The following is a 25,933-nucleotide window of genomic DNA, read 5'->3' as shown; positions in this document are numbered from 1 at the left end:
ATGTGTCTGTGACATCAGACCTTGGAGGTCAACACAAGAGCATTCCTGGGGCTCACTGGCCCAGTAGGCCAGCAGAGTGGATCCCTGAGTTCAGTGAGAGAGCTTACCTCAGTTAGGTGGATCCGTGCTTCTTGGAGTCATGTGATTGCACATGTGCATGTGCACACATACACTAGGTGACAAGCAGCTTGCTATAATCACATGTGGTGTGTTTGAGCAATGGTAAAATCTGCTTACAAATGCACTTTTGCTCTTTACAGAGTGCCGTGTCCTGAAGTCATCTTATTCTCGGGCCTCAGCTGCTAAGTATTCTGGATCCAGAAGCCCAGGGCTCTCCCGCCGCAGCAAGTCACCAGCTTCAGGTAGTAACAGAGGCCCAGTGGATGGTCTTAGAGGGAGTACGTCTTCTTAGCTTTCTCACGTTTTTATGAACGAACCAGCCTTTGCCAGCTTTTGTGCAGCCACGTTCTAGAACAATGACAGACAATAAGATTTGTAAGTCAGAACCCTTAGACCTGTCTTCCAGGGGTCTCTCAGGAAAGCCCTGCACTTGATTCTGTCACGTTTTCTCGCAGACCTCACTGTCTGGTCTTCCACTGCTGTGCACATAAAAGTACTTGACATTTCGAGCACTGTAAACTGCATTTTGAATTCTGTGCTTCATAATTGTGGATATTTATCTTCTTAAAATTACTTCTTACTGGTGCAACGCACACACTGTTCCACACAGAAATAGATTTGCCTCAGAGATTCCAGTCTTCCTCAACCATGTATTAACGATTATTCTCAGAAAGGATTACTTAAGCTCTATAATTTTTAGACCCAGATCTTACATATTTGTCAAAATTTACACTGCTTTGATATTTGTAACATTGAAAACACCCAAATTATATCTCAATAAGTTGAATTTGCAGTCATTACAAATCATTTTACTCAATTTATTGTTAAGGAAATGATTTTAGAGGGGGGAAAAGTGTTTTTGCAGGCAGCATCCTTATTCCTGCCCAGTCTGCTGCCCCTCAAAGTGAACTAAACTTTTCTTGGAACAGAGTTAGGATTTGACGTGTGAGGCATCTAAGGGTTGTCCCAAATGAACTGTCTCTACTGTCAGACTTGGTCAGACATTTTCTCTGCTGCTCCTGGAGCAGCACCCACCCCACTTCCTCTAGGGCAGGCTGTGTTGCTGTCTTTTAGACCTGCTGAATAACTGCTCTCCTTACTGTCTCCTCCTGCTCTGTGCATATGCGTGTGTACAGTAAAGAGGGCTGGCCACTCCAGTGCCTATTCTACAGCCAAATCCCCAGGTGAGCCCGGATCCTTGCCGCTCTGTCGCTCTGCTGGGTTTCGTTTCTGTCTCCGGCTGCATTTCTGTTTTCTTCGCTCCATCTCCATAAGTGTTTCTGGTCTTTGCTGTGGACATCTGTGCCATCTGTAAGGACATTTTACAATGCACAGGCCACTCCAGGCTCCCTGCTCGCTACGGAACCACGTAACCTAAGGATATGGCGGAACGCCTGTCTGTGTCGTTGAAGCACAGTGGCCCCTGAGGAGGCAGTTACCTCCAGGAGGTCTGTGTTCTAGTGAACTATAGAAAATGTTCCGTGACTAAAAAGGCTAGCATTTGTTAGCAGTACAGATACGGAAGGAGTTTCTAACCTCACGCTTCGCTCAGACCTGGGTTAAAGGTTAGGAGTCATTAAAAATTTTTCTAACTCAAAGTACTTTATGAAGGCCAGTGCCAGAATAGGACAGGGAAGCACTTCTTGCACATGGAAGGAGGCAGCCCTCCTGCATCTTAGTTGGGAAACAATTATTTTCACACAGCACTCTACACTCAGGCTTTCTAAATCTGTGACAGTTGACACCCGGGTTTTTAAACCAAAGGTATTTCTGCCACCGCCATTATTCTAAATTGTATTGACTGCAGTGTCTTAGATCTGGAGCATAAATGTGCTCAGATATGGTTTTCTAGCTGAATTATTCCTAGCTTTTGTTTCAGGTGACAGGTTTATAGATGCTTGTCATGTCAGGAAAATGATTACATAAAAGTAGAGCGAGAGGCTGAGGAGTCAGGTGTGATTAATTCAGCTCTGTCCCCTGAGGTCTGCAGAGGAAACTTACTGAATAATAACATTTCATGACCACATTTGTCTTCAGACCATCTACTGTTCTATGACGGAGCCCAGTAAATACTTAAATGATTTTTTTTTAAAATCTGAATTTGCAGTGCTTAAAAATCGGTTGAGGGCTAGCATTTCAGTATGCAAACTTTTCAGCCGAACCCATATCTGGATAGAGTCAGCCTCAGCCTCCTCAGTGAAAGTTGTGAGGTTTAAAAACCACATCTCAGCAACTGGTCTTTGGAAGAGGCCCTTGGAGCAAGTTTAACACTTGATCTAGAAAGCTGGAAGCCTCTGCTCCTGCTGGCAGTTCACGGTGATTATGGCTGTGTTATGCATCGCATCGTAGCGAGTGTTTCCTCCTCACTCTCTGACAACCAGGGGCAGAGCGTATCCGAAGCAGTCGGGCTTGGCAGTCTGTGCTGCAGACCTGTAGGAGCTCTTCAGGTCGGAGGTCTAAAGTGAGCCTAGGCAATGCAGCCCAGCCCTGTCTTTAAACAACAACAGCAGCAGCAGCAGCAGCAGCAGCAGCAGCAGCAGCAGCAGCAGCAGCAGCAGCAGCAGCAGCAGCAAGACTAAAGGGATTTCAGACAGAGCTCGTAACTTTATCATAGTGTAGTTGTAATATTATTCCTGTCAATCCTAGGATAGGAAGTGCTGCTGTGAGTGAAGTTTCTGAGTCTACCTAATCTTCCAACAAAACTCTGTAAATAGCTAAATAGCATGATGTAAATACTCAGGGAGTTAAGTAGGTGCCATCAATGAGTCAATCTTTAATTTGAGTCTTAGAAATCCTGCTTTTAGGGACTGGAGAGGTGGCTCAGTGGTTAGGATGCTTGCTGTGCAGTTGAAGACCAGCCTTCAGATCCTAGCACTGATATCAGTGTCCTGTGTCCTGTGCACGCTTATAATCCCAGTTCTGGTGTGGGGTGGAGACAGGGGATTGCTGGCTTCCGACCTAGCAAAGTAAACATGAGACTGGAGACACTCTGCTTTGAAGGAGCTGGAGAGCAATGGGTGAGAACATCCAACACCCTCCTCTGGTCTCTGATGCACAGTCATGTGGTCGCACGCACGCACGCACGCACGCACGTACATAACACGCATGTGTGCGCACACCATTTTGTTTTATTTATTTATTTTTTTGTAATGCTGGTTGTAGGTTTCTAGTTGTGAATCTTTAAACTTAACTCATGAGGATAAAAAAAAATATTCAGAGCAGTCAACCAGAAAGCCCTCCTTATAAGTGAGGAGGGGAAACTTGCTGGATGGAGTGCTGTGTACGTGCTGGCTGGTCACCACACTTTCCCATGGGTGCAGCAGTGAAGGGAGCTGATGTCACACAGCCCCTTCAGAACCACAGTTTTTAATTAGCCTTTCTAGGACTTCAGAAAAATGTGCAAGTAAGGGGCATGAAGGCTGCTTACCAGCGATTCTTAGTACTTTGAAATGCTGTTGAAAACCCACGTGGCTCCATCAGTCTGCATCTTCTTATGGTAGGAGTTATTGGGGGCGCAGGGGGACATGTAGTTACTGACGTGGGTTGAATCCCTGGCAGTAGGTTTCCTTAGCTAGGAAGCAGATTTTTAGGAAAGCTGTCTGCTCCAGGAACAGCCATGTGAGGAACTGATTTTTCCGTTAGCCCTACTCTGCCACTGTCTCAAGGCAGCCCAACTCTTCGGGGTGGCGCCAGATGGACGCAAGGGAAGGCCTGTCGTGATGGCCGCTGTGCATTGGCGACCTGGATAGATAACTTGAGTGGGAAGAGGCTTAAAAAAATTAGTGAAATTCTGTTTCCACTTACAGCCAGCTTTCTAACTTCCTGCCCACAATGATCTCTATTTTACATGAGTCCCCTTTAAAGAGAGTTTTTAGAGACTTCATGAGACGCCCACAGTCTCCCTTATCACCTGTACCTTCATGAAGAAGAGTACAGTCATTGCAGCCAACACACTATTATCACCTAGAGTCCACAACGTGCAAGCCTCTCTTGACGGTTGTTCATTCTGTGATTTGGGCAAATTCCTGTGACAACTGCACACCGTTACAATGTTATGCAGAGTTTCTGGGTCTTAAAGAAAAATTAACTGACTGGGTCTGGGAGGTGATTCCCCAGTACAGTGCCTGCTGTGGAAGCATGAGGACTGAGTTCAGATCCCAGCACCCCAGGCCTAGGCATGTGTCTGTAACCCCAGCATGATGTGGGATGCAGATGTCAGGAGCTCATGTGCCAGCCAGTCATCCAGCTTAGCTGAGTGCATGAGCTTATGTGTAGTGAGGGATCCTGTCTTAAGAAATGAGGTTAAATAAGGTTAAGATCTTTGGCCTCCTCCTCATGCATGCATGCATGTACATGAAGGAACAGATGAAACACACACCACACACACACACTCACATACACACATGCACACACACATACACACATGCACACACACATACACACATGCACACACATGCACACACATACACACACACGCACACACACCCACACACATACACACATGCACACACACGCACACACACACATGCACACACATACACACACACTCACATGCACACATATACACATATACGTACATACATACACACATGCACACATACATACACACATACATACACACATGCACACACATGCACATACATGCACACATGCACACACATGCACACACACATATACACACATATACACACATACACACATACGTGCAACACATATACACACATACACACATGCATATACACACATACACACATACACACATACATATTCACACATATACACACATACATACACACATAGACACACTCATACATACACACACAGACACATACATACACACACATACTCAACACACACACATACATATAGATACAGAGAGAGAGAGAGAGAAGGGGGGGATCTAGATAATTCCCCAGTGATTTGGAATAAGGAAAATTAAAAGTTCTAGCTGATAATCTATGCTACTTGGTCTACAATTTCTGTCTCTCCTTAGGAACTGATATTCAGTTTTGAGTTGCCTGTGTAGGACCTCTCCCTTTGCATGCATACACTTAATTCAGATGATCTAAAATAATACTGTCTGCCTCCTTATGTCTTAAAAAATTTTATTTTGCTTTTCATAAAGATGAATGTCAGCTTTCATCTGCTTTGGGCAAAGGCTTTTGAAGTCAGAGGAATTACAAGTACTTGTAAGAGGAGAACAAACTACTAATCCCAGATATTAAGCGCCGGCTTCATGAGATCACTGTAGAAATAGATCTACGTGATAGAATCGGGGGTGTATGTAGAGGGTGCTAAGTTGGTTGACCAGCATCGTGCGGGCCAATCTGTGATTAACCCCCCTTATGAACAGGGTTAGCCACCTTCTGCCTAGCATAGACTCCCATTCAAGCTTTCAACCAAAGGAGCATGTAGAGGTGTAGAAGGGGGTATAGAGGAAGTGACCAGCATTTGCTAAGGAATGGGCAAATTAAACTGTGAAGAAAAAGGGAGGATTAGAAATAACTAGCCTATATTAAAAATACTTGAATAATTATCTTTTAATGACCGTCAATCAAGTAATAAATATTATGAGAAGAAATCGTTGCTTTCACTTTCCCCTAAGAATATACTTAAAGGTTAAGGTTGTAGTCCAGTGGTGAGCATGTGCTTAGCGTGTCTGAGATGCTTAGATTAATTCTTAGCACCAAAAGTAGAATGTATGGAAGGCAGGCACACGCATGTGCACTTGTATATTTGGATTACAGTCAAACTGACTTGAAAGAGCTCTAAACACTTCTCTGTGACCTCCCCTTAGTGAACACCAAGGAGATGCACATTGACAGTCTATGATGGCTGTCATCACAGACCATTGCAAACACAGCAGCCAGTCGTTCCGTCTGTGTTTTCTGGAAGGCAGGTTGTGTGGACAGAGTCTCTCACTCACACCTGTAATCCCATGATCGTCTTCTATATTTGTTGATACCATTGTTGGGACACTCTTACTGCAAACAGTCCTAATCTCACTCCTCGTCTGACTGTCTGTAATGCAGTGAGATACATGGCTTTTGCTTTCTGCCGATTCGTCACCCGCTTTGGGCTCTGAATGAAGCGAGTCTTCATTGGAGCCATTTCCTGCATGTGCGTAGTGTCTTCACAATCTGGTTGTTGCGAGTGTTAATGGCTGTTTTCCTCTGTCGTTTCCTGGTCAGTGAATGGAACTCCCAGCAGCCAGCTTTCCACTCCTAAGTCCACCAAGTCCTCCAGCTCCTCTCCAACCAGCCCGGGAAGTTTCAGAGGACTGAAGGTATGACGGAAGTGATGTGGCGTGTGTGGGGGATTCTGTTAATCGTGTGGTTTGTGAGCTTGTAAAAGCCGCCCTGGGTCCTGGCATCAAGTTAATCTTCTTAACCTTCTCCCTCGTGTTCACATCCTGTGGGAATGCAGGGTTGTGATGGGTTGAGCGAAATGTGTTGAACGCATGATACAGACTTTATTGAAGTCTCAAACATCAACATAACTTTAAACCTACAGGAAGGTAGAAGAAAAACATGTGCGATCTGGGGAGGAACATAGCATAAATAGGTGTTATTTATGATGCTAAAAGAATAAAGAGTAGCAGCAAAATTAGTGGTTGGCTTACTAAGATACTTAATAGGGAGAATGTACAACACTTTAACAGGTTTTATTTGATGCAGTAAATCCTAATGCTTTAAATTTGTAAAATGTGCCTGGTGGAACATCGGTAAACACTTGCTATTACACACTGACTGCTTCCTTTATTGACAGAGTCAGATTGTTTATATGGTAAAGTGCTTTGAAAGTCCTAAAGCTTGTACAAAGCTGTGCACAAGTCAGTAAATCAGCTTTTCTTCCTTAGTGGTGTCAAATGCACCACTACCAGGAGTATAGACTCTGCAAATTAAAACCTCAGATACGGTCCAACAAGTTTTCTTTAAGGATGTTGAAGAATCTTTTCAATTATTATAATGAGTAGCAAGGGCTGCTTACCACTTCTGTGTGGACAAGGAATGAAAATGCATCAAGCCTAGGATTCTTCTACCTTGAGGAGATACATGAAGTTCTCAGCTTCCCAAAGCGGGTAGCATCATCCACCTGAGTGTAAGCTCGGCTTGCTCTGCCCCGAGAAGGATATGAGAACAAGAGAATGAATAATACAGACTGTCTTGGTTTGTGCTTGCTTGGTTATATACCTTAGTTGAAACGTGGGATAGACTGATAGTAAATTTAGGGATAAGAGAATACATAACTCCTACCAACTACTCATTACTGGACACACTTACTAGAAGGACTGGCCAGATGTGACTCCAGCTTGTAATCTCAACATGCAGGAGGCAGAGACAAGAGGGGTTCTGTAAGTTCAACACTAGACTGGTTTGCATGGTGAGTTCCAGGCAGTCTAGGGCTACATGCTTGCCTAGCATGTACCCTGAGTTGATTCCTAGCATGCTCCTGGGTGTGGTAGCCAGTGCCTGCAATTCTAGCATTTAGTAGGTGGGGCAGGAGGATCCGAAGTTCAAGCATCAAGTTCAAGGCCAGCCTGGGCTCCAGAAATTGACTCAAAACAACCAATTAAAACAAGACAAAAACCAAAAAACGAACTCTGGGCTGTGAGGGCATTTCATACTCGGACCATAATGTCTCAGTGTAAGAGGTGGTGTACTCGGGCCCGTGGCAGAAGCTGTGCCAGCAGCCCAGGTAGGAGCTGGGATTTGAAAGCAGAGCCTGTGCTCATAAGAACTTGCCTTAGCAGATGGCTCCAAGCAGCAATGTCTGCAAAAATTTATGAACTGAATTATTAAAGTGCAGGCTGCCTAGCAAATCGCTATTGGGCTGCTACTCCAAAGTTGAGTCCTTAGGTATTAAAACATGGTTCCCCTTTGCTAGGATCTGGGGAAGATGGCTTTTCTGAAAAGCACAGTCACTTTTGGTGGCAGTTACCTCAGAGAGAAGCAGGCCAGACAGAAGTCTCCTTCACAGCAAGGTTCTGCTTTCCAGTCTTGGTACCTGAGAACTTTGCCGTGAGGGCAGCTCGTGAACCATTGCAGGAGTGCTTAGTCTCTTGGCGTTCACGGCTTTATTTCACCCTTCTTTAGTTGTTAAAGACTTCTGCAAATGTAAATGTTCCAACCAATCCCGGTTAAACCTTGGCAACTAAGACAGGAATCTTTGACGCAGAGGATCAGGATGGGACGGTAGAACCCTAGGGTGCAGCTCCATGGACAGCCTTAAGCGTAATGAAGCTCGGAGCTCCACCCGTGTCAGCTGGCTCTCATTTGGAGGCGGATACAGGGTGCTGTGGTTAGAAGCACAGACTGGGTTTGGTGGTGGTGTGGCCCCTCACTGGCTATGTGACCTTGGGGAGGTCATGGTGCCCTTTTCTATAAAAGGAGGGCTCATGGGATACATTGAAGCACTGGTGAACAGAACACAGAGAGAGCACTCAGGACAGCTTCAGCGTTCTTCCTGTAACAGTGGGGGGTCTCTGGGCTCAGTTCACATGAGGGAGATTCCACACAAGACTCGTAAGCTTGCAATCCTGTGTAAGAGGGATGGTAAGCACAAGAGAAGTCAGACTGAGCTTTCCTCTTAGATTCCTGTTTTATGTACTTAAAAATATTCTGACCAAGAGCCCCTTGCCCTCGAGCTCTTAGGCATCCTTCACATCATTCTCAGAGCCCAGGAAGCCGCAGGTCACATCACCTGAGGGACAGTCTTGTGGATAATAGATTCCAGGGCCACCACCACCGGCCGTGCTCTCTGGGATGGAGTTGAGGGTTCAGAAGTTTTATTAGGAATCGGTGCTGAAGTCTGTAGCTGAGGGAAGGGAGGAGCCAGCAGAGGGGCAGGAAGTCTCACATCTTGCTCCTCCTTCTCTCTGATCCTTTACTGACTTTCCTTCCAAATCACCCCTCCCTTGCCCTTCTGTCCTCTTCAGATATCACAACACTTACCAGCTTAACAGCAGTAAATACTTCTTCCCCCACATATTCTCAGAAGGTAGTTGATTTTAGGAGCCAAGTTAGTTGGGTGGTTTTGACAGTCTCTTTTATTGCTAGCTGTCAGGGTGCACAAGCGTTGCCTGGGGCATGATGGGAATGGGGTACCCATGTCCAGGTGACTTCCTGTTTTGCGGACAGTTGAGGTGGAGGTGGGAGACTAGGAAGCTCCAGGAGGACTGGCCCCCTTGTCTACTGAGCTCCCTTCAGCCAGGGAGCCTGCACATTATGTTGATGACCCACAAAGGTCTCTGCAGAGCTTACCTCAGCCTCTTTTCTCTTTTGCCCTCTTAGTGCCAGGACACAGACAAAATATGGCACACCTCCAGGCTCCTCCGTGTGCCCCACTTAAACTGTCTCCTCCCCTGCAATTGACTGTGTACCTCTGTATACTTCATTGTAAAGAAACTGACCTCCAGACTCAGATCCGTGTCTGGTAGAGGTTTAGAAGACCTTGTTCCTCCCTCCTGGGACTTTCCCATGGAGACCTTATGTCCTCCGAAGGTGGCTGCTACCTTTTTAAGCATGCGACAGAGGAAGGATGCCACGCACTTCTTGTTTCTGTGACCCAGCTTTGGAAGACAGACCTATTACCACAGTATCTTAGGCACCCCAAGGTCAGCAGTTCAGCCTGGGAGGGGACGGCTGGGTCTTTTTTGTGCTAGCAGAAATTTTGCATTTTCATCTTTCTGCCAGCCGCCCAGAATCTTTGTTTTTAGGCCATCCTTTTTTTCCCATCCGATCTCACCAAACTTCTTGTCCATCTTCCTGCTTGGCAGTCACCTCGGCTTTTCTCCCCACCAGTTTTACCACTCTCTCTCTCCTGATCTTTTCATCCTGTTGTCTGTCTGTCCATCCATCCATCCCCTGCCCCCCCCCCCCTTCCCCACTAACCTTTGTTTCTCCTAGTCTTGGAATCCACTGCTGACATTGTTGGGTTTTCCCCACTACCTCGCCTTCCTGGTTTTGTCCTTGACCTCAGCCTGTGAGCTCTTTTCTTTGTCAGGGCACCTCCAAATCCCTTGGAGGCTGCTGGCAGCTTTCTTCTGCAGGATTACTTACTGTCCTTAAATCACAGCATTTGGGGCGGAGGGGGGGTCCAGACAGGCAATAAAGAGTACTAAATATGTCACGGACTACCAGATAGATGAAGAGAACATTTCCCCGCACTTTAATTCATCATCTGTCCAAACTGAAGGCTTTTAAGGCAGCTGTAACTCAGGGCTTCAGACTCAGGGCACACAGTTTTAAATGCCCGAGTTCTGACACAGAGGTGCAGGTCCGGGAGCTCTCCAAAGTGAGCGTTCTTGTTGGTTGAAAGGAGGAAGAACAAAGTACAAATGGAATGTCACTCAGCATCTTGAGATTATAAACTGTCTGATGTGCTGATGTCTTATCGGATGATGTCTCCTGGGTCTGCTGGCGGTGGAAGCTTCCCCAGATTTGTGGGGTGTGGAGAAAGCGCTTTTGTATCCAACCTGATTGGCAGAGCTAAACTGTAACTCTCTGACCTCCTGAACTTGGAACCTTCTTTTCAAAGCTGTGAGATGTAAATCCACGGTAGCTGCTGACCTTAGACATTTCTGCTTTTCCCTGGAGCCCCGGCTTTTCTGGTGAATTTAAAACCAAGTTAATAATTTTCAGAACTAGGGAGCTGGTCACTCTGAGGCTCTCTTCATTCCCCCAGAAACACTGTGTGGTGACTTCATCTCTGAACGTAATTGATTTTGTTAGACTGAAACAGAAACAAAAAGGCAGATTAAGTAGTTTTGGAGACGTTGGTGCCCTAGCAAAATAAATCATGACATCGAATACCAGATCCTGTTTGTCCGTGGTGGTTTCGCGGTTGGGTTCACCAGTCTGGGGATAGTTCAGCCCTCATCTGGGCTTTAACACATTAGGGTAGATTGGGGGAAATGATCACTGTGCAAATCAGTGTCTATAAGTCAGAGCAACTGTAAGAACTTTGAGTATAGCCAACACATGTTTGTGTTTGATAACCCTTGCATGTGAGCACCAGACACTGGAAGCTCTTCCTGGCATTGGTGGTAACTGGGTAGAGTATGACTGAGGTTGCCGCAGTAGCCAAACATGACACCTTGGCTCCTAGAGGTGATGAAGATCCCAGCCTGTAGACATTTTAGACAAGAGGCTTTATGACACTGCCAGTCTCTTGCTCAGACCCAGTAACCTTACCTGAAGGGGTCACCCACAGATGTGATGAGGGTCTAGCTGATTTTGACGTCCACGTAGTCTATAGAGGTGTATGGCCCTAGCCCTCGGCCCCTTCGGATGGTCCTTGGGGGTGTGGAGTTAGAAGGCTCAGATTCAATGGCACAGACTCTGGGAGTCAGGTAAGAAGCAGAAGCAGACTTGTTTATTGCAGGATTGGGGAGGGTCTTCATGCCCTCCACCCATGTCCCATTGGTCCATGACATCTTCCCTTTGTGCCCAGCACTATCTCATTGGCTGGCCAGGTCATGTGCTCTGTCATCGTTTGTCTCTGTGTGACAGATCTTAAGGTTGTAAAATGCAAATGCAGCCGTTGAGCATGCAAGGGCCATTGTGGGCTGCTAGTCTGGGTATGCTGACTCATTCCTCCTACAGAGAGGCGTGGTCCTCAGGATTGGAAGGGCTCAATCAGCAAATCCACAAAGCTGTCAGCCTAGCCACTGGCTTGAGTCCTGTTTACATACACAGTGGGCTCCACTTATCACTGTTACCCAGCTACAAGTGTACAATGGCCTGAGTAAGTGCCAGGGACAGGGAAATGCACAGAATACCTGCAAAGGAAATAAGAGAAGAGATAGTCATTGTGGCTCCCCATGTGTTCACCACTCTTGGTCTGCTTGTCTACAGGCCATAGGGAATATTACGCCTTCTAGTAACAATAACAGCGTTTCCTGTTCACCAGCTGTCTTTCTGGGGACCATGATGAAAAGCCAGCTTTTATGGCCCTGGACAGCCAAACTTCACGGTGGGGAAGTCAAGTCTAACCATAGACTGGGAGATTGAAAGGTACAGCCCAGGATAATCCTGGACAGTGCGGCTGCCTCTTCCAGTTCAGAGTGTCCTAACTGTCCTCCCGTGTCTCATAGAATGACCAGTCATGGTCGGTAATGGTCATGTCTCTTCACCTCTGTGTCCTTTTACATCCTTTTAAACAGAACCAGCGGTTGCTGTAGATTTGACTAAATAGTGAGGGAAGAAGGGAAACTTTTGTTATTATGTCCATTCCTCATTATGTCTTGGCCTCAGCTCCTCTGTGTTACAGTGAAACTATCCCGTTAGCATTGTTTTCTCATGCTTTTTAAAAGTGAAAGCCTTATTTTCAAAGTAGAGGAACACGTCGGATAAGTCACTCCTGTTACGTCAGTGCGGGTGTTTTTAAAAAGCTTTAGCACTTAAAAAAAAAGTCAATCTGAGAGTTGAAAAATGGTTTCTGTCGTTATTTGCTTAAAAAGCCACAACTCCTGCTGACTCACTGAAGCTTCTGTTGGATGCACGTGGACCTGACCTGGCTCTGTGCCCTCTCCCTCCACAGGGCGCCTCCGCTTCCGACATTCATGGCCTCCCCATTTGGCACTTTTTTATTAGAGAACCGGCGTCCAGCACCTGTTCTTTTCCTGATTTCTTTCCATCTTTTGTCCCCTGGAATCCCAGTGCAACGTGGGTTTATAAGTATCCGATTGCACCCGGAATGGAGATCAGGAAGGAAAGGGCTTTACTCAGAGTAAACACTTGGGGGTTAGAAAGGTCCAGAGGAACTCAGTGGGTAAACACTCTGAAGTGCTTGCAAGGGATGTCAGCCATTGCCCTCCGTAGGGAGTTTCTTAGAGAGTCCTGGAGTCAGTCAGGACATCCAGACCGAGACAGGGGCTTAGAAGAATGTTAACTGCTTCCAGGAAGGCTGGGCAAGTAGGAAGGAGGCCAGAGGACCGAGGCTGGTCCTCGCATCTCAGAAGTGTAGGCCTCCAGTCCTGGAAGTCTTGGCGCTGGAGGCAGAGGATATGCCACGCCCCACTCAGCCAGGTGTGGGCTCTCACCCCAGGCAGTGAGATTTAGATCTGTGAACAGACCCCATTGTTACTCAGTAGAACTCGGTGACCCAGCCCTGGTCCATTTGTTCAGAGTCCCCGGGAGTAATCGCTAGGATGCCTTTTATTTATCTTTGAGATTTAACTTTGCAGAAAATTTTCATTCTTCTCTCTGTTTATTCTTTTAACAGTTAGGTTGCCAGGAATGGTGGTGCAAGTTTGTAATCTCAGCATTCAGGAGACTTGGGGAGGGGGAGTGGGAGGTGGGGAGTGGGTGGGTGGGTGAGGTGTTGCTCATGCGTTCAAGATGAACATGGGCTACACATCACAAACCCTGTCACAAACAAAGAGAATGGCCGATATTCGAGCTCACGTTGGATCTCTATCTCTTTGGTGATTTTTGGATGTAGGAAGGAGGGGAGTGTATTGGAGGAGGAATCAACTTGGAATGGATGATTGAACAAATTCAGAAATTGTTTACGAGGCAGTGGGCTCCGTGCTAGGCATTCGGAGGGAAAGCAGTGGTGACTGGGGTGGATGAGTGTTCCATGGGAGCCATGTTGTCCAGTTGTCTGACAGGGCTGAACTAATGTAAGAAAGACCCACGGGCGTTTTTCGATCTCTTGAGTTTGTCTGATGGTAGTTTGTAAAGTGGGAGACGTGAAAAGAGAGAGAGGCCAGGTGAAGTTGGAGGAGGGTCTGACCAGGATGGTAGTCCTAAGAAATTAATTACACTTTCTAAAGAGCCTCCTTTAGTCTTCTCTCTGAATTTGCTCTTAGACATTACAACTTTTAGATGTTCTCTCGTACAGTGCCACCAACTCTGGAGTGCCTTTCCGTTTCAAGTGTCAAGACATAAAACAGGACCAGACAGATAAAACGTTAACACTGAGAATTTGATTGTTCGCCGGCTTTCTGTTTTGTTGGTTGGGAGTGAAGTGATTGGACTAGGAGCCAGGTATTTAGTCTAGAGCTACTCGAATTCCCTATGGTCCCGAGGCAACATTCGCACTAATTTTGGTACCTGTTTAGCTGTGATTTCCTAAAGCATGCTTTATTTTTATTAAAATAAAAAAAAACAACAGCTTTAAGAAGTACAGTGTCAGTTTCCATGACGTTAAATCTGAGTTGGAGACTGTATCTGTGAAATAAGTCCATTCATGTATTGCGTTGTATAAAGGGGAATAGGCTGAGAAAACGTTCTGTGTCGTTTCCTGTACAGTCATTTGACATACTATAAATACTGTCCCTCATATAAGGACAGCAGCCAGTGATTCACAGATGTGTCCTAATAACTAATGGTCATTTTCTTCTGTTAGCAGATTTCTGCTCAGGGCAGATCTTCTTCCAATGTAAACGGTGGGCCCGAACTTGACCGTTGCATGAGTCCTGAAGGTACTTCTCAGTCTGGTTGTTACTTTTGTAAAGCAAACCATCCACCCAAAGTTGTTGGTCAGTCAGAATCCCACCTGTGCCACATTCTTCCTACCTAGGGATGTGACCATGTCACCAGCCAGTCAGGTTAGGGTTAGGCATTGAGAGTGGAGTTACTTCAGGGTACGCAGTGTCTCTGCCATAAGCCATCTTGTCCTGTTTCAGATGTTAGTCCTGGCTTCCCTTTTTTTCTGCTCTTACTGGTTATGTGCTCGAAATTCCTAGATATTTTCTGAGCCTCTCAATTAGATGAACACAAATAGATTCTTCTTTGCCTGGGATAACAAGACGCACGGTGACAGTGGAATGGTTGTAACTCACAGACTATTGTACGCTTTTTTGGGAAGACTTTGGGCCAGGGATTAGCTTCAACACAGTGCCATACTTTGATAGGATTTTCTGTATTGAAGCTGGACGAGATCTCCCGAGTGTTCCTCAGGTTAGACGTCACCTCTGCCTCAAGATAATCATTTAAGTGGCACTTCAAGATTTGTTGGGCTTATTGATTTTTGTGGGTTTTTGATTCTAACCAACAAGGTCAAAAGGAACATAGTGATTCGGCATTCTACTCAGGAAATACACCGAGGGGTTTCCTTTAGTTTTGCTTAGACCTATAAATAATAGCATTGCGTTTCATTATTTTCCAAGTACGTAGGAATCAGTAGGAAATGCCGATGTTCCTTCAGACTTTGTGTTTGTCCTTGGCTGCAGGCGTGAATGGAAACAGGTGCTCCGAGTCATTCACTCTTCTGGAGAAATACAGAATCGGGAAGGTCATCGGAGACGGCAACTTTGCCGTAGTTAAAGAATGTATGGACAGGTGGGTGGCTCTTGATCTGTTCCCCTACAGGTACAGCTCTCCCTCTGGAATGGGACGCACCTCTTCACCATTTCCTAAAAGAATCTGCCCTTGGGACCAGCTCTTCGGCACAGCCATGAGCCTTTTGTCAGAAAACAGTTATGTGCATAAGATTGTTGGTATGCATGTAGTCTAGAGGTCAAATCAGAAGTCATCCCCCAGCCTAGGGAGAGGTGAGGAAGAGAATGAGCCACCGGAATAAGAAACGTCCTCTATGACCTTTTCCCCCAGCCGGCTCTGCTCGGTGCAACACTGTGCTACTTCATGGAAACTTCAGAGCCACGCTCTCACCCAGCGCTGAGCTTCTAGACCCACAGCTCTAGATAGGGAGCCCTGACTGAGATCAGAAGGAGCTCTTTATAAACAACGATAGCGTGATGGTTGCTGATAAAAGCCTGTGTGTGTATAGAATGCTGCCCTACCTCTTCTGGATGGCTGGTTTTTATAGCTTGTAAATGCAGGTTTTCTAGAATGTTCTGATAATGGCAGTTTATCCATTCTGTTGCATCTCCAGTGAAAGTTCACTGCCCTTTATATCTCACTATGTAAGAAATCCCCTGTTCTTGAAGCCCTTTTACAGAGTTCTGGCATTCAGATTGCTGACCAAGAAAACAGTGAGGCATCTAAAACATGGCTTCTAAGGAAGGACCTGTGAGGATGTAGTTTGTAATACGAGGGGAGTAATATAAATGCTACTTTTCCAGGCTGGACCTCCCCGCTTTGGTAGAAGCAGCCCCAGATCAGAGAACACATGCTCTCTGAATGCTTCCTAAGACAGTGATGGGCTCTGTGGCACTGTTTACATTTCAGTGGTTTTTGGGTTTTTTTTGGGGGGGGGGCTGTTCAAATTCAACTACGCTAATATTGAGTAAAAATTAAATAGCATTAGATTAAGATTCTTGTGTCTAATAAATGACTTCTTTAGTGCCAGGCAGGGTCTGTAGGGTGGAAATCACATGCACCAGATCTTGCAGAAGGTATGGAGGAGGACTAGAGACTAAAAGGCTGGAATCTTGCAGGTTTTGATGAGGCTCATATATCCGTGTAAAGAGACATTGTGAATCAGGTTTTCTTTCTCCTGATAATCCGATGAACTTTTCTTTTCCTTATTCTTTCTCCTTAGAGACCGTCTTGAGGTTTAAGTAAAGAAAGTGTTTCTTTTCTTGGTTGCTACAACAGAATTTAAATATTTTAATAAGAGTTAATAATGTAAAAGAAGATTTAATTAGCCTGGCTTTTCTTTCCTCTTTTTTTGGGAGTTCCTTCCTCCCATGACCCCTTTCCATGCTGTCTAAGAGACAGGGGTGTCTGTGCTGTGCTGGAAACTAGGAAGGCAGTTTTATTCTGACTTGTAGCTTTAATGGTTTTCCTCTGGTTATTTCTAGGTCCACTGGAAAGGAGTTTGCATTAAAGATTATTGACAAAGCCAAATGCTGTGGAAAGGTACAGTATATACATCTGTTATAAAGAAAGAAAAGAGACTGTGGGCTCTCACTGAGGGACCTTGGCTGCAGGGGAGAGACTGCAAGGAACAGAGAGAAAAGTGATGTTTCCAGCCTGCTGTTCTCCAGCAGCTTTTAACTCTCAGATGGTAAATTAACCGATCTGATCGGTTATCGCTCTCTCTGGGAGATTCCTAGTCTCAAATCTGGCAAAGTATAAAGGCTAGAACTGAGGGCCAGCCATGCCGTGCTAAGCGTTAGCCTTCTAGCTTCAGGAAGCTCACACAGACAAAAGACTTTACTGCTGATGGCAGTGCAGGTGACCGGCTCTCTCTGGCTCACTTCCCGGTGATGCTCAGAGACCCAGTCAGATAATGTACACTCTTGGGGTTTGTATAAGACCCGGGGAGCCCCAAGCCTGAGCCACCCCTAGTCTTAGGAGGCAGCTGCTGGAAACCCACCCAGGCTTTTACTACAGGAAATCATTAGTTTCATTATCAGGGCTAGGAAATGATCTGGCCTTGCTCCTGTGTTCTGAGGGCATTTGTTACATAGATGTCCCTTGGAGGGACATTAGAGCAGTGGCCAGTGCAGAAACACAGTGACTCGTCAGGTCAGTGACCCATTTCTGTCTGTCCTGCTCTCAAACTGCGGTAAAAAGGTCAGCTGAGGACAGGCTGCTAGAGGGCAGTAAAGGCTCAGGGTGACCGAAGGCCTGTGGTGATCCCGCAGTGGTGGCAGGTCTGTTACAACACAGGGCTGTGGAGTAGTTACATCTAACACCAGGGGGAGCTGCTGCCTGCACGTGGCTGCCAAGCACCCAGGGTGATGCAAGTCTGAAGTAAGCCACAGGCCAAAGTCCTCGCTGGGTTTTGAAGACATACTCTAAGACTATATGTGACTATATAGTGAATTTCTCAGTAATGCTTTCCCATTTTGCTATCTGATAAGTGTATTTTAGCTATAATGGATTAAGTAAATTTTTAAATAATTTTTCCTGTTTGTGGTAGTTTTCAGTGTGATTATTAGAGTCTTTAGAATTGCATATTTGAAGTACATTGGAATCCTGTTGGAAAGTTACTCTAGGGACAGAGTATCTGTGTCTTTGTTTCTCCTTCCTCTAAATATGTTGACTGATCTTGTGTACTGCAGTGACCGGTGGGACTGAGGAATGGGGAGTGGGAAGCACACAGAGGGGCCAGCGTGTGTAGAGAGAACAGAGCACATCTCTGTCTGTGTTGTTAACGTGCCACGGGTTTTGGAACCTATAGTTTTAGGATGAGGTGACAATGCTGACTTACATTGTGTGATTGCTAAAAAACAAAAACAAACAAACTGGTTTTTAGTGGACATTTATGAAATTATGTCGTTTTAAACAGAACATTTGAAATAGTGTAAGGAAGTTTTAGAAAACTCTTCTACCCAGGTGACAGACTTGTCACCTACCATTTTCTCTTAATAGTTGTCAGTAAAGCAAAGGTGGCAAAATGACTCTTTTCTGCATGTTTACTTTTTGTCTGATTTTTATGTGGTTTTGTGTATTTAAAACATTTTCATGCTCATTTTTTGTCTTTCTGTGTATATTTATATATCTATACATGTTGAATGTTGTGTATGTACATGTGTTGTGTATACATGTATGTGTGTTGTGTGTATGTGTATGTGTTGTATGTGTATACATGCATGTGTGTTGTGTGTATAAGTGTATGTGGTATGTGTATACATGTATGCATGTTATATGTACATGTATGCATGTTGTGTGTACATTATGTGTGTTGTGTATACGTGTATGTGTGTTGTGTGTAAATGTATGTGTGTTATGTATAAATGCATGTTGTATGTATATGTGTATGTGTTGTATGTGTATACATGCATGTGTGTTGTGTGTATATGTGTGTTGTATGTGTATACGTGTGTGTGTTGTGTGTACACATGTGTGTGTATGTGTGTCAAGGACAAGTGCCTCTGTCAGTCTTCTATTGTTCAGGTCCCAGGGATCAAGCGCAGGTCTTAGGTTGGGCATCAGGCTCTCACCCACTGAGCCATCTCTTGCTGTTCCTCTTGTTTATGCTTCTAATGAGACTGTTAATGTCAAACTTAATAACATTCTCTCTATACGTAGTTGTTAGTCTTTCCATCTTTGAGGTGATCTAAGCACAATGTGTCATGATATAGGGAACCGTGTTCTATATGACAGTTACATGCTCTTCAGAGACATTAAGGGTAGTGGCTAGGATGTAAGCAGCTATAGGAAAGAATTCAGCCTGATACAGTGACTGCCTAGACACATGGGGATGCTTGGATTTGTCTTTTACTGAATTTCTTCTATTTTTGCAGTTCACAATCTTATGCTTCTCTACGTTTTTGTATTTTGCATATTTGACCAGTGAATTTCATATCGATACTATATAAAATTATAATTTAAAAGCTTGATGTTGCAAGTAAGTTGATTTTTTTTCCACTGTGAAATTATAAGTTCAGATAAAAATGGCTTACTTTGTTTACAAAGTTTCAGGGGATCATTGAGTCATTATTGTGGGGAACATTGCTCACCTCTGCTTTGTGGGTGTTATATAGAAAATTAATATGTTGAAAATAACCACCAGCTTGGAAATGTAGGGACCTTACACGGTCGTGACTTAGAACACTTGTGCCAGCTGTACAGAGAGGGAAGCAGAGACTTGGGCAAATCAACAGAGGCAGAGGGTGACTTGAGTCTGGGTACAGCCTGTGCTTTGCCAGGCTGCCTGTCTGTGTGTTTCAGCTTATTCTTCAATCGATAGGCATCTGGGAAAATACTTCATTCATTCTTACCTTCTGTTTCTTCTAATATACACAAACATGAAAGATTAAATTGCTCACCTGAATTTTAATGTGTGTTCTGTGTGTAAGACACAGTTCTGGGAGTAGGCACTCACCACAGGGATTGATACCAGTTCTTCCGAGTCTGGTCAGAGCTCAGGAAAGCTTATGGAATAGCAGTTGGTACCCAGTGAGGACTCCGTGGAGCAAAAAGCATCTGAGGAGGATGGGAACTATGGCTCAGTGGGTAAAAGAGCTCCCAATGCAGCCTGGGACCCTAAGTTCAAATGCCCAGAACCTGTGTAAAAGCAGGTCATGTTGCTTCTACATCTGTAATCCCAGTGTTGTTGAAGGGAGGCGGGAGCAGCCAGGAGAACCTGTGGACAGTCATGGGCCAGCTAGCCTGGCATGTGCTGCAGAAACACAGCTAAGAGACCTTGTTCTCAATCAGGGTGAAGATGTTCATTCTTGAGGTTGATCTTTGACTCCAACACACACACACACACACACACACACACACACACACACACAGACACACACAGACACACACAGACACACACAGACACACACAGACACACACACACACACAGACACACACACACACACACACACGCGCGCGCGCGCGCGCGAAACATTCGAGCTGCCAAGTGGCCAGAATAGACTGAGCAAAGGCCCAGGCTTTGGTCTGCCTTGTGGCCACATTTACAGAGGTGGTTGAAAAGGCTCTGATATTGGGTTAGGACTCTTTCTGTTCTGTTCTTAGATCCCTCATTCTTAATGAATATCGGCTGACTCCCCACAGTAAAGAAACCCCCAGTTGTCCTTTTCTCTCCACCTTACAATTTTGTGTTCATTATCTGCATGTATAAGATCCAGACAGGACACAAATCGTAAAGCATATTATGCTAGTTTTGAGTTGTTGGTGTAAATTGCCTGTTAATAGAGGACTGGCTGTCTCTGTACTGCTCAGTCCCCTTTTCCTAACAAGGTAAGATTTACAAAGTCAGGACTTGATGCATTTGGGTGACTAACAATTTAATTCGACTATGTATGCTTATGTCAGGAACCACATAGAGTGATTGGAACACACTGTCCTGCTTCCTATCTCATCCTCCGCAGTCTAGCTGCCAGCTGTGAAGCCACTGGAAGATGATGTGCAGGGTGTGGTGTGTGTGTGTGTGCATGTGTGTGTGCATGTGTGTGTGCATGTGTGTGTGCATGTGCATGCCCATTTGTAACTGTGCTCTTTGCTGGAAAGTGAGGCAGATACCTCGAGGACTTAGGTACTCCAGGGCAGCTCACCAACAGACGACAGTGAGAGGAGAGCTAGGATTTTTTGAAGTGTGGGAGAATGGATGGTGGCAGCCCAGGAGAGAGTCACCTTGCTCAGCCTTGAGGGAGCAGGGAGGCTCTTCATGGGAAGGTAGAGTCACTTCAGCCCGGCTCAAATGGAACTCGCATTCTATATACAGAGAAAGTTTGAAAAGTATATTCTGCAGAGTATTTCTACACAGTAGAGTAAAAGCTACTGTGGGTGGCATAGGACTTGGGGAGAAACAATTGTGTAGTTTTCTCTTAGTGCCTCTGTTTCTCACCCTTCCTAATGCTGCGACTCTTTAACACAGTTCCTTGTGTTGTGGTGACCCCATCCATAAAAGTTCTTTTTATTACTACTTGATAATTGTCATTTTCTACTGTTACGAATTGTAGTATAAATACATTTGCCAATGGTCTTAGGTAACCCCAGAGGGTGCCAAGAGGATGAGAAACACTGTATTAAAAGGATTATTTCTTTATAGTCAGGCATAGAAGGAGGTGGAGGAACAGAGAGGAGCAGTTTGTGCGTCCCAGCAGGAATGTTCACTCTGTACTCAGATAGGACTATTGTCGCGAGCAGTGCCTTCACATGTAGTTATGTGGAGGCTGTTGTCTCAGTTCTTGCTCTGTGTTTGGCCTTGACACTGCTGACAGCTTTCTAACACTGACAAAGGTTCCACGGGGTCCACAGACGTTTGCAGTGCCTTTTGTTGAAAATAATAATTTGGGGAAGGGTCTCTGGATGTGGTAGACAGCATATTTTAACTCCATACAAAGAGCTACCTTTACACTGCTGACACAGACCGCTTCACATTTATAAACTAGCGTCCCAAACTGTCCCTGAAAATAAGTCTTTAGACTCTTAACACGGGAGAAGACGGGCAGACGGAACATGGGTTTGAAGATGGAGACCGTGATTATTTAGTTTTTACCCTAGTGGTGGTGACTGCTCTTGTCTTTACTTCCTGCAGAGTGAGACAAATTCTCATCACTGCTTTTCCATCCGATTCACTTGGTGTGAATAAGTGTAGAGGGTTTACAGTGTCGTCTGTGTGTGGCCACAGTGTCTGTCTGTATAGTTGCTTCCCTGGCTTGGGGTCCCAGTGTGCTGGCTGCTGCTTTGTGCTAGTGCTCAGCAGGGGGCGCTGTCACACACAACATACACACTATATACACATAACACACACTACATGCATACATAACACACACACACTACATACTCACACAACACACACACATACTACACACACACATACCACACACACACACACACTCTATATATACACATACACCATCCACACTACACACACACACACACACCATAGATCTGCAGTACACACATCTTTAGGTGGTTGGTGGTGTATATGAGAACATCGTATTCCAGCAGTTAGAATGCGGCAGAGTTCAGCAAGTTTCATCCTGTGCTTTCTCAACTGGAACGGACTTGCCATTGAAGTTAGCGAGGGTGTGCGTGTACAGCCTTTGGAACAGAAAGGTCACTGTGTGTGGCTCATGGATAATTTCTTAATTCTGTAAGTGAGCATTTTACCACCAGGCAGTCCTCGCCCGCGTCACTCAGCATGGGCAACACTGAGGTAGTGTGTTCAGGGGAGAGGTGGTTGCAGTTAAAACGAGCTGTGTGGTTCAGTGCCTTCCAGATTTCTGAAATATGAAGTGTAAGGAACTCCCATCTGGTGAATGACTTCATACCCACCCATAAAAGAAGAGAGCTTAGTTTTCATGCATGTTAGCATAAAATTAAAATTTATACTGGTAGCAGTGGAACGTTTTAATCTTAGAGTCGCTGTGTTTTCGTGAAATACTGAGATTAGAAGGTGGCTCTGGCCTTCCTGCCTTACAGAAGGCACAGTGCTGTGTGGACTCATCTTTACTGTCACTGCCTCGAGTAGAGACGTACACTGTAGGTCAATACGGTTACCCCGAGCCCATCTGGGCATGCTCAGAAGCCAGTTTCTGTGGGGTCTTGGCAAAAAGATACCCACTCGTGGCCTTCCTGTCTCCGGGAGAGCTGAGAAGACAAGTGTGGCTGTCCGGTGCCAAGAGGCATGAAGACCGTGATGTACTGTGCCCCAGGCTTTGGTGGCCGAGCACAAGGTCCTGTGGTTTTCATGTCCTTCTCTGTACCCTTGACTTGACAGGAACATCTGATTGAGAACGAAGTGTCAATCCTGCGCCGGGTGAAGCACCCCAACATCATCATGCTGGTTGAGGAGATGGAAACAACAACTGAGCTCTTCCTAGTGATGGAACTGGTCAAAGTAAGGATGGGCGGGCTCGCTGGTGTCAAGTCTCAGAGCGTGAACATTCCCGAGGAACCCTGTCAGAAAAGCATACTGTAGCCTCTACATCTGCGTTAGACACATCAGTCTCATGCATGGTCCTTTCTTCATCTGCCACAAGCTGACTCGACCCTTCTTATCTCAGAGGACCGAACCGTTGATGCTTCTGTGCATCTTTCTTTTTCCTGTAGGGTGGAGATCTCTTCGACGCGATCACTTCTTCAACCAAGTACACCGAGAGAGATGGCAGTGCCATGGTGTACAACCTAGCCAGCGCCCTCAGATACCTGCACGGCCTCAGCATCGTGCACAGAGATATCAAACCTGAGAATCTGCTGGTGCGTTCAGAGTCTCCGCTGTTTCGTTTTAACCCATGCTTCTGTCCTTCTAAACGACTGTAGTAGCACACAGTGATGTTCAGAATGTGGCCCGGTGCCACAGCAATGAGCAGAGGGCATACGAAAGGGGCTCTAGAGAAGCCAGCAGGGTCAAGTTGGTTGGGGCGTTTTGCATGCACACGGGAAATCCTAGTGGGCTTCTCGAATGGGTGTGCATTTGGTTTTCTGGACGTTAGAACGTCCTTGATTGTGTCAGTCAGCTTCATGTTGTGACAGTGGGACACCTGCCATAATGAGTGTATGAAGGGAAAAGGGTTTGGATCTGGGCTCAAAGCGCAGAGGTGCAGTGTAATAGAGGTGGGCCCATTGGTTCAGGCCTCTGAAGAGCATGAGCTAGGGCCAGTTGCCCACTTTGTGATCCAAGAAGCAAAGAAAGGGAGAAAGGGAGACTCAGGGACCCTTGAGGGTATGCAGTGATGTAAGTTATGAACCCTGCACAAAAACTCTTCCTGCTAAAGGGTCCACCACCTCCCAGCATCACCACCCTAGGCATTAAGCCTCTTACACGGATGTATCCGGGGTCCTTTGCCATCTAAACTCATGGCAGTGATGCTAACTGGAGAACAAAATTGTATGGTGCATAACTTTGAAGAATAAGGTAGGGGGCAGTAGGGGCCCATGGGTGGGAGAAGCGGACCATGTGAGTTCATATACAAACAGAACTTTGGAGGTAGTCCGCTCCTCTAAGCTCTGTACATATGGAAATTCAATACGTGCTTGAAAGTGTCCTGTGTCCTACGATACAGAATGAAAAGTAGTTTCTGCTCTGAGGCTCGGTGACATTGGTCCATGGGGCCAGTCTGTTTCTAGCCTCCTGACCTTATAACCCTTTTCTCTCCTGACTCATGGCACTCACCTTTAACCCATATTTAACATATGCTGATCTGTGATAGGGAAAGCTTATTCACTGGGGAGGAGTTCTTTGCGATTCCACTGTCAGGAACGGGGGAAGCTGGCTTGGAGCTTTGCGTGTGCACACTCTTCAGATGCAGTGTAGCAGAGAGGCTGTCCGTGTGCTGCTCCATTCATCGTCTTAGTCCCATCTCCTCTCTCCATCCTCCACAGCCAAGGCCTCACCAACGGCATCGCACATCCGTTTCTTCTGTCTGTCTTAGCCTGTGTTCATAATATCCCTCCCCAGTGTGGCTAACCCCTTCACTGAGCACAAGTGACACCTTTAGCATCACCCCAGAGTCTCTGAACAGACTGCAGTCGTGGCCTCCTCTGGTGTCTGCAGCATTTGCCACAGGGTTCTGGTTTTATAGACTCTGCTCTGTCTCCGTACCGTAGACTGGAGGTCCCGTGCTCCTCCTCCCTGTTTTCATGGCTGTGCTAAGCAGGCGCATGGTGGAGGTATGGAGTGGTCCCTGGTGGCGGCTCTCACAGTCACTCACCACCCAGCCACTGAATAAAGACTGTCATGGCAGACCTAAAGTACCACACAAACAAGTGTTAACAGGAATGTGTGGAGACCATCCCAGGACTTTTCTTCTTTTTAAAAGTTAATTATTTTTGCTAACCCCGAGCATCCATTTTCCATTTACTAATGCTATTTGTTCGTGACTTTTTTTTTATCTGGAAGGTGAAGTAGCCCTCCTCCCCTCCCCTCCTCCTCTCCCTTCCCCTTCCTTCCGTAACCTCTCCTTTCTCCTTTCCCCTTCTCTCATCTCTTTTCCTCTCCCCCCATCTCCTCCCCCCCATGTTTTCTCCTCCCTGCCCTCTTTGTAGAAAACTATTTATTTCCATCACTCATCTTCCCATGTTGTGTAAGCATCCGCAGTGAAATGGCTAAGGCATTCTCCCCACTCGGTGCCCTGGGCAGTAGGAGTTTCAGGCAGCGGTCTGGTTGACTGGGAACCCCAGCCATCCTCGGGGACCTCTAGACAAGTGCAGAGGGAGCCTGTTCAGCCTCAGAGCAGCCTGCCACCGTAGTCTGAGCAGCAGTAAACTCAGGGCTAGCACAGTCCTTTTGCCCTGACATCCCTCCTTGGTCACGGCCTTCTGGGCAGCAGCCGCCTGCTCTAACTTTTCAGGCCCTTTGGTAGTAGCAGAGGTCAGGCATGCCCTCCCTCAGTCCTAGCTCTTGGGAAGGTAGAACCACACGTGTAAGACTTCTGGCACTGTCATCTAGCTCAGTAGACCCTCCACCCAGTGCGCTCCTATGTTGTATGGGTGGCATTGTCTCCATAGCAAGGGTATCTGTTAAATAAACCATGGCGGGCAAC

At 45.9% G+C, this 25,933-nt stretch overlaps 1 protein-coding gene across 15 annotated transcripts in view; it reads left to right on the top strand.

Annotated features, from left to right (window-relative positions):
* The window catches only part of Dclk2 (doublecortin-like kinase 2), a 129,098-nt gene that overhangs the window by 85,280 nt on the left and 17,885 nt on the right, over positions 1–25,933 (top strand). For 6 of the 15 annotated variants that reach the window (XR_015663566.1, XR_015663561.1, XR_015663562.1 and 3 more), the window contains 8 exon segments: positions 261–362; positions 1,257–1,304; positions 6,312–6,406; positions 14,476–14,551; positions 15,302–15,410; positions 16,835–16,892; positions 23,170–23,289; positions 23,502–23,648. Coding sequence is in view for 8 of the 15 variants with exons in the window: in XM_087624373.1 (XP_087480499.1) it covers positions 261–362; positions 1,257–1,304; positions 6,312–6,406; positions 14,476–14,551; positions 15,302–15,410; positions 16,835–16,892; positions 23,170–23,289; positions 23,502–23,648 (755 nt within the window). In the remaining 7 variants the exon portion in view is untranslated. 15 annotated transcript variants of the gene reach the window in all.

This window comes from Rattus norvegicus, chromosome 2 (assembly GCF_021556685.1).
Source record: "Rattus norvegicus strain SHRSP/BbbUtx chromosome 2, alternate assembly SHRSP_T2T, whole genome shotgun sequence".
In the NCBI taxonomy this organism is placed as follows: domain Eukaryota; kingdom Metazoa; phylum Chordata; class Mammalia; order Rodentia; family Muridae; genus Rattus; species Rattus norvegicus.
This window is presented reverse-complemented; position numbering and strand designations above follow the sequence as displayed.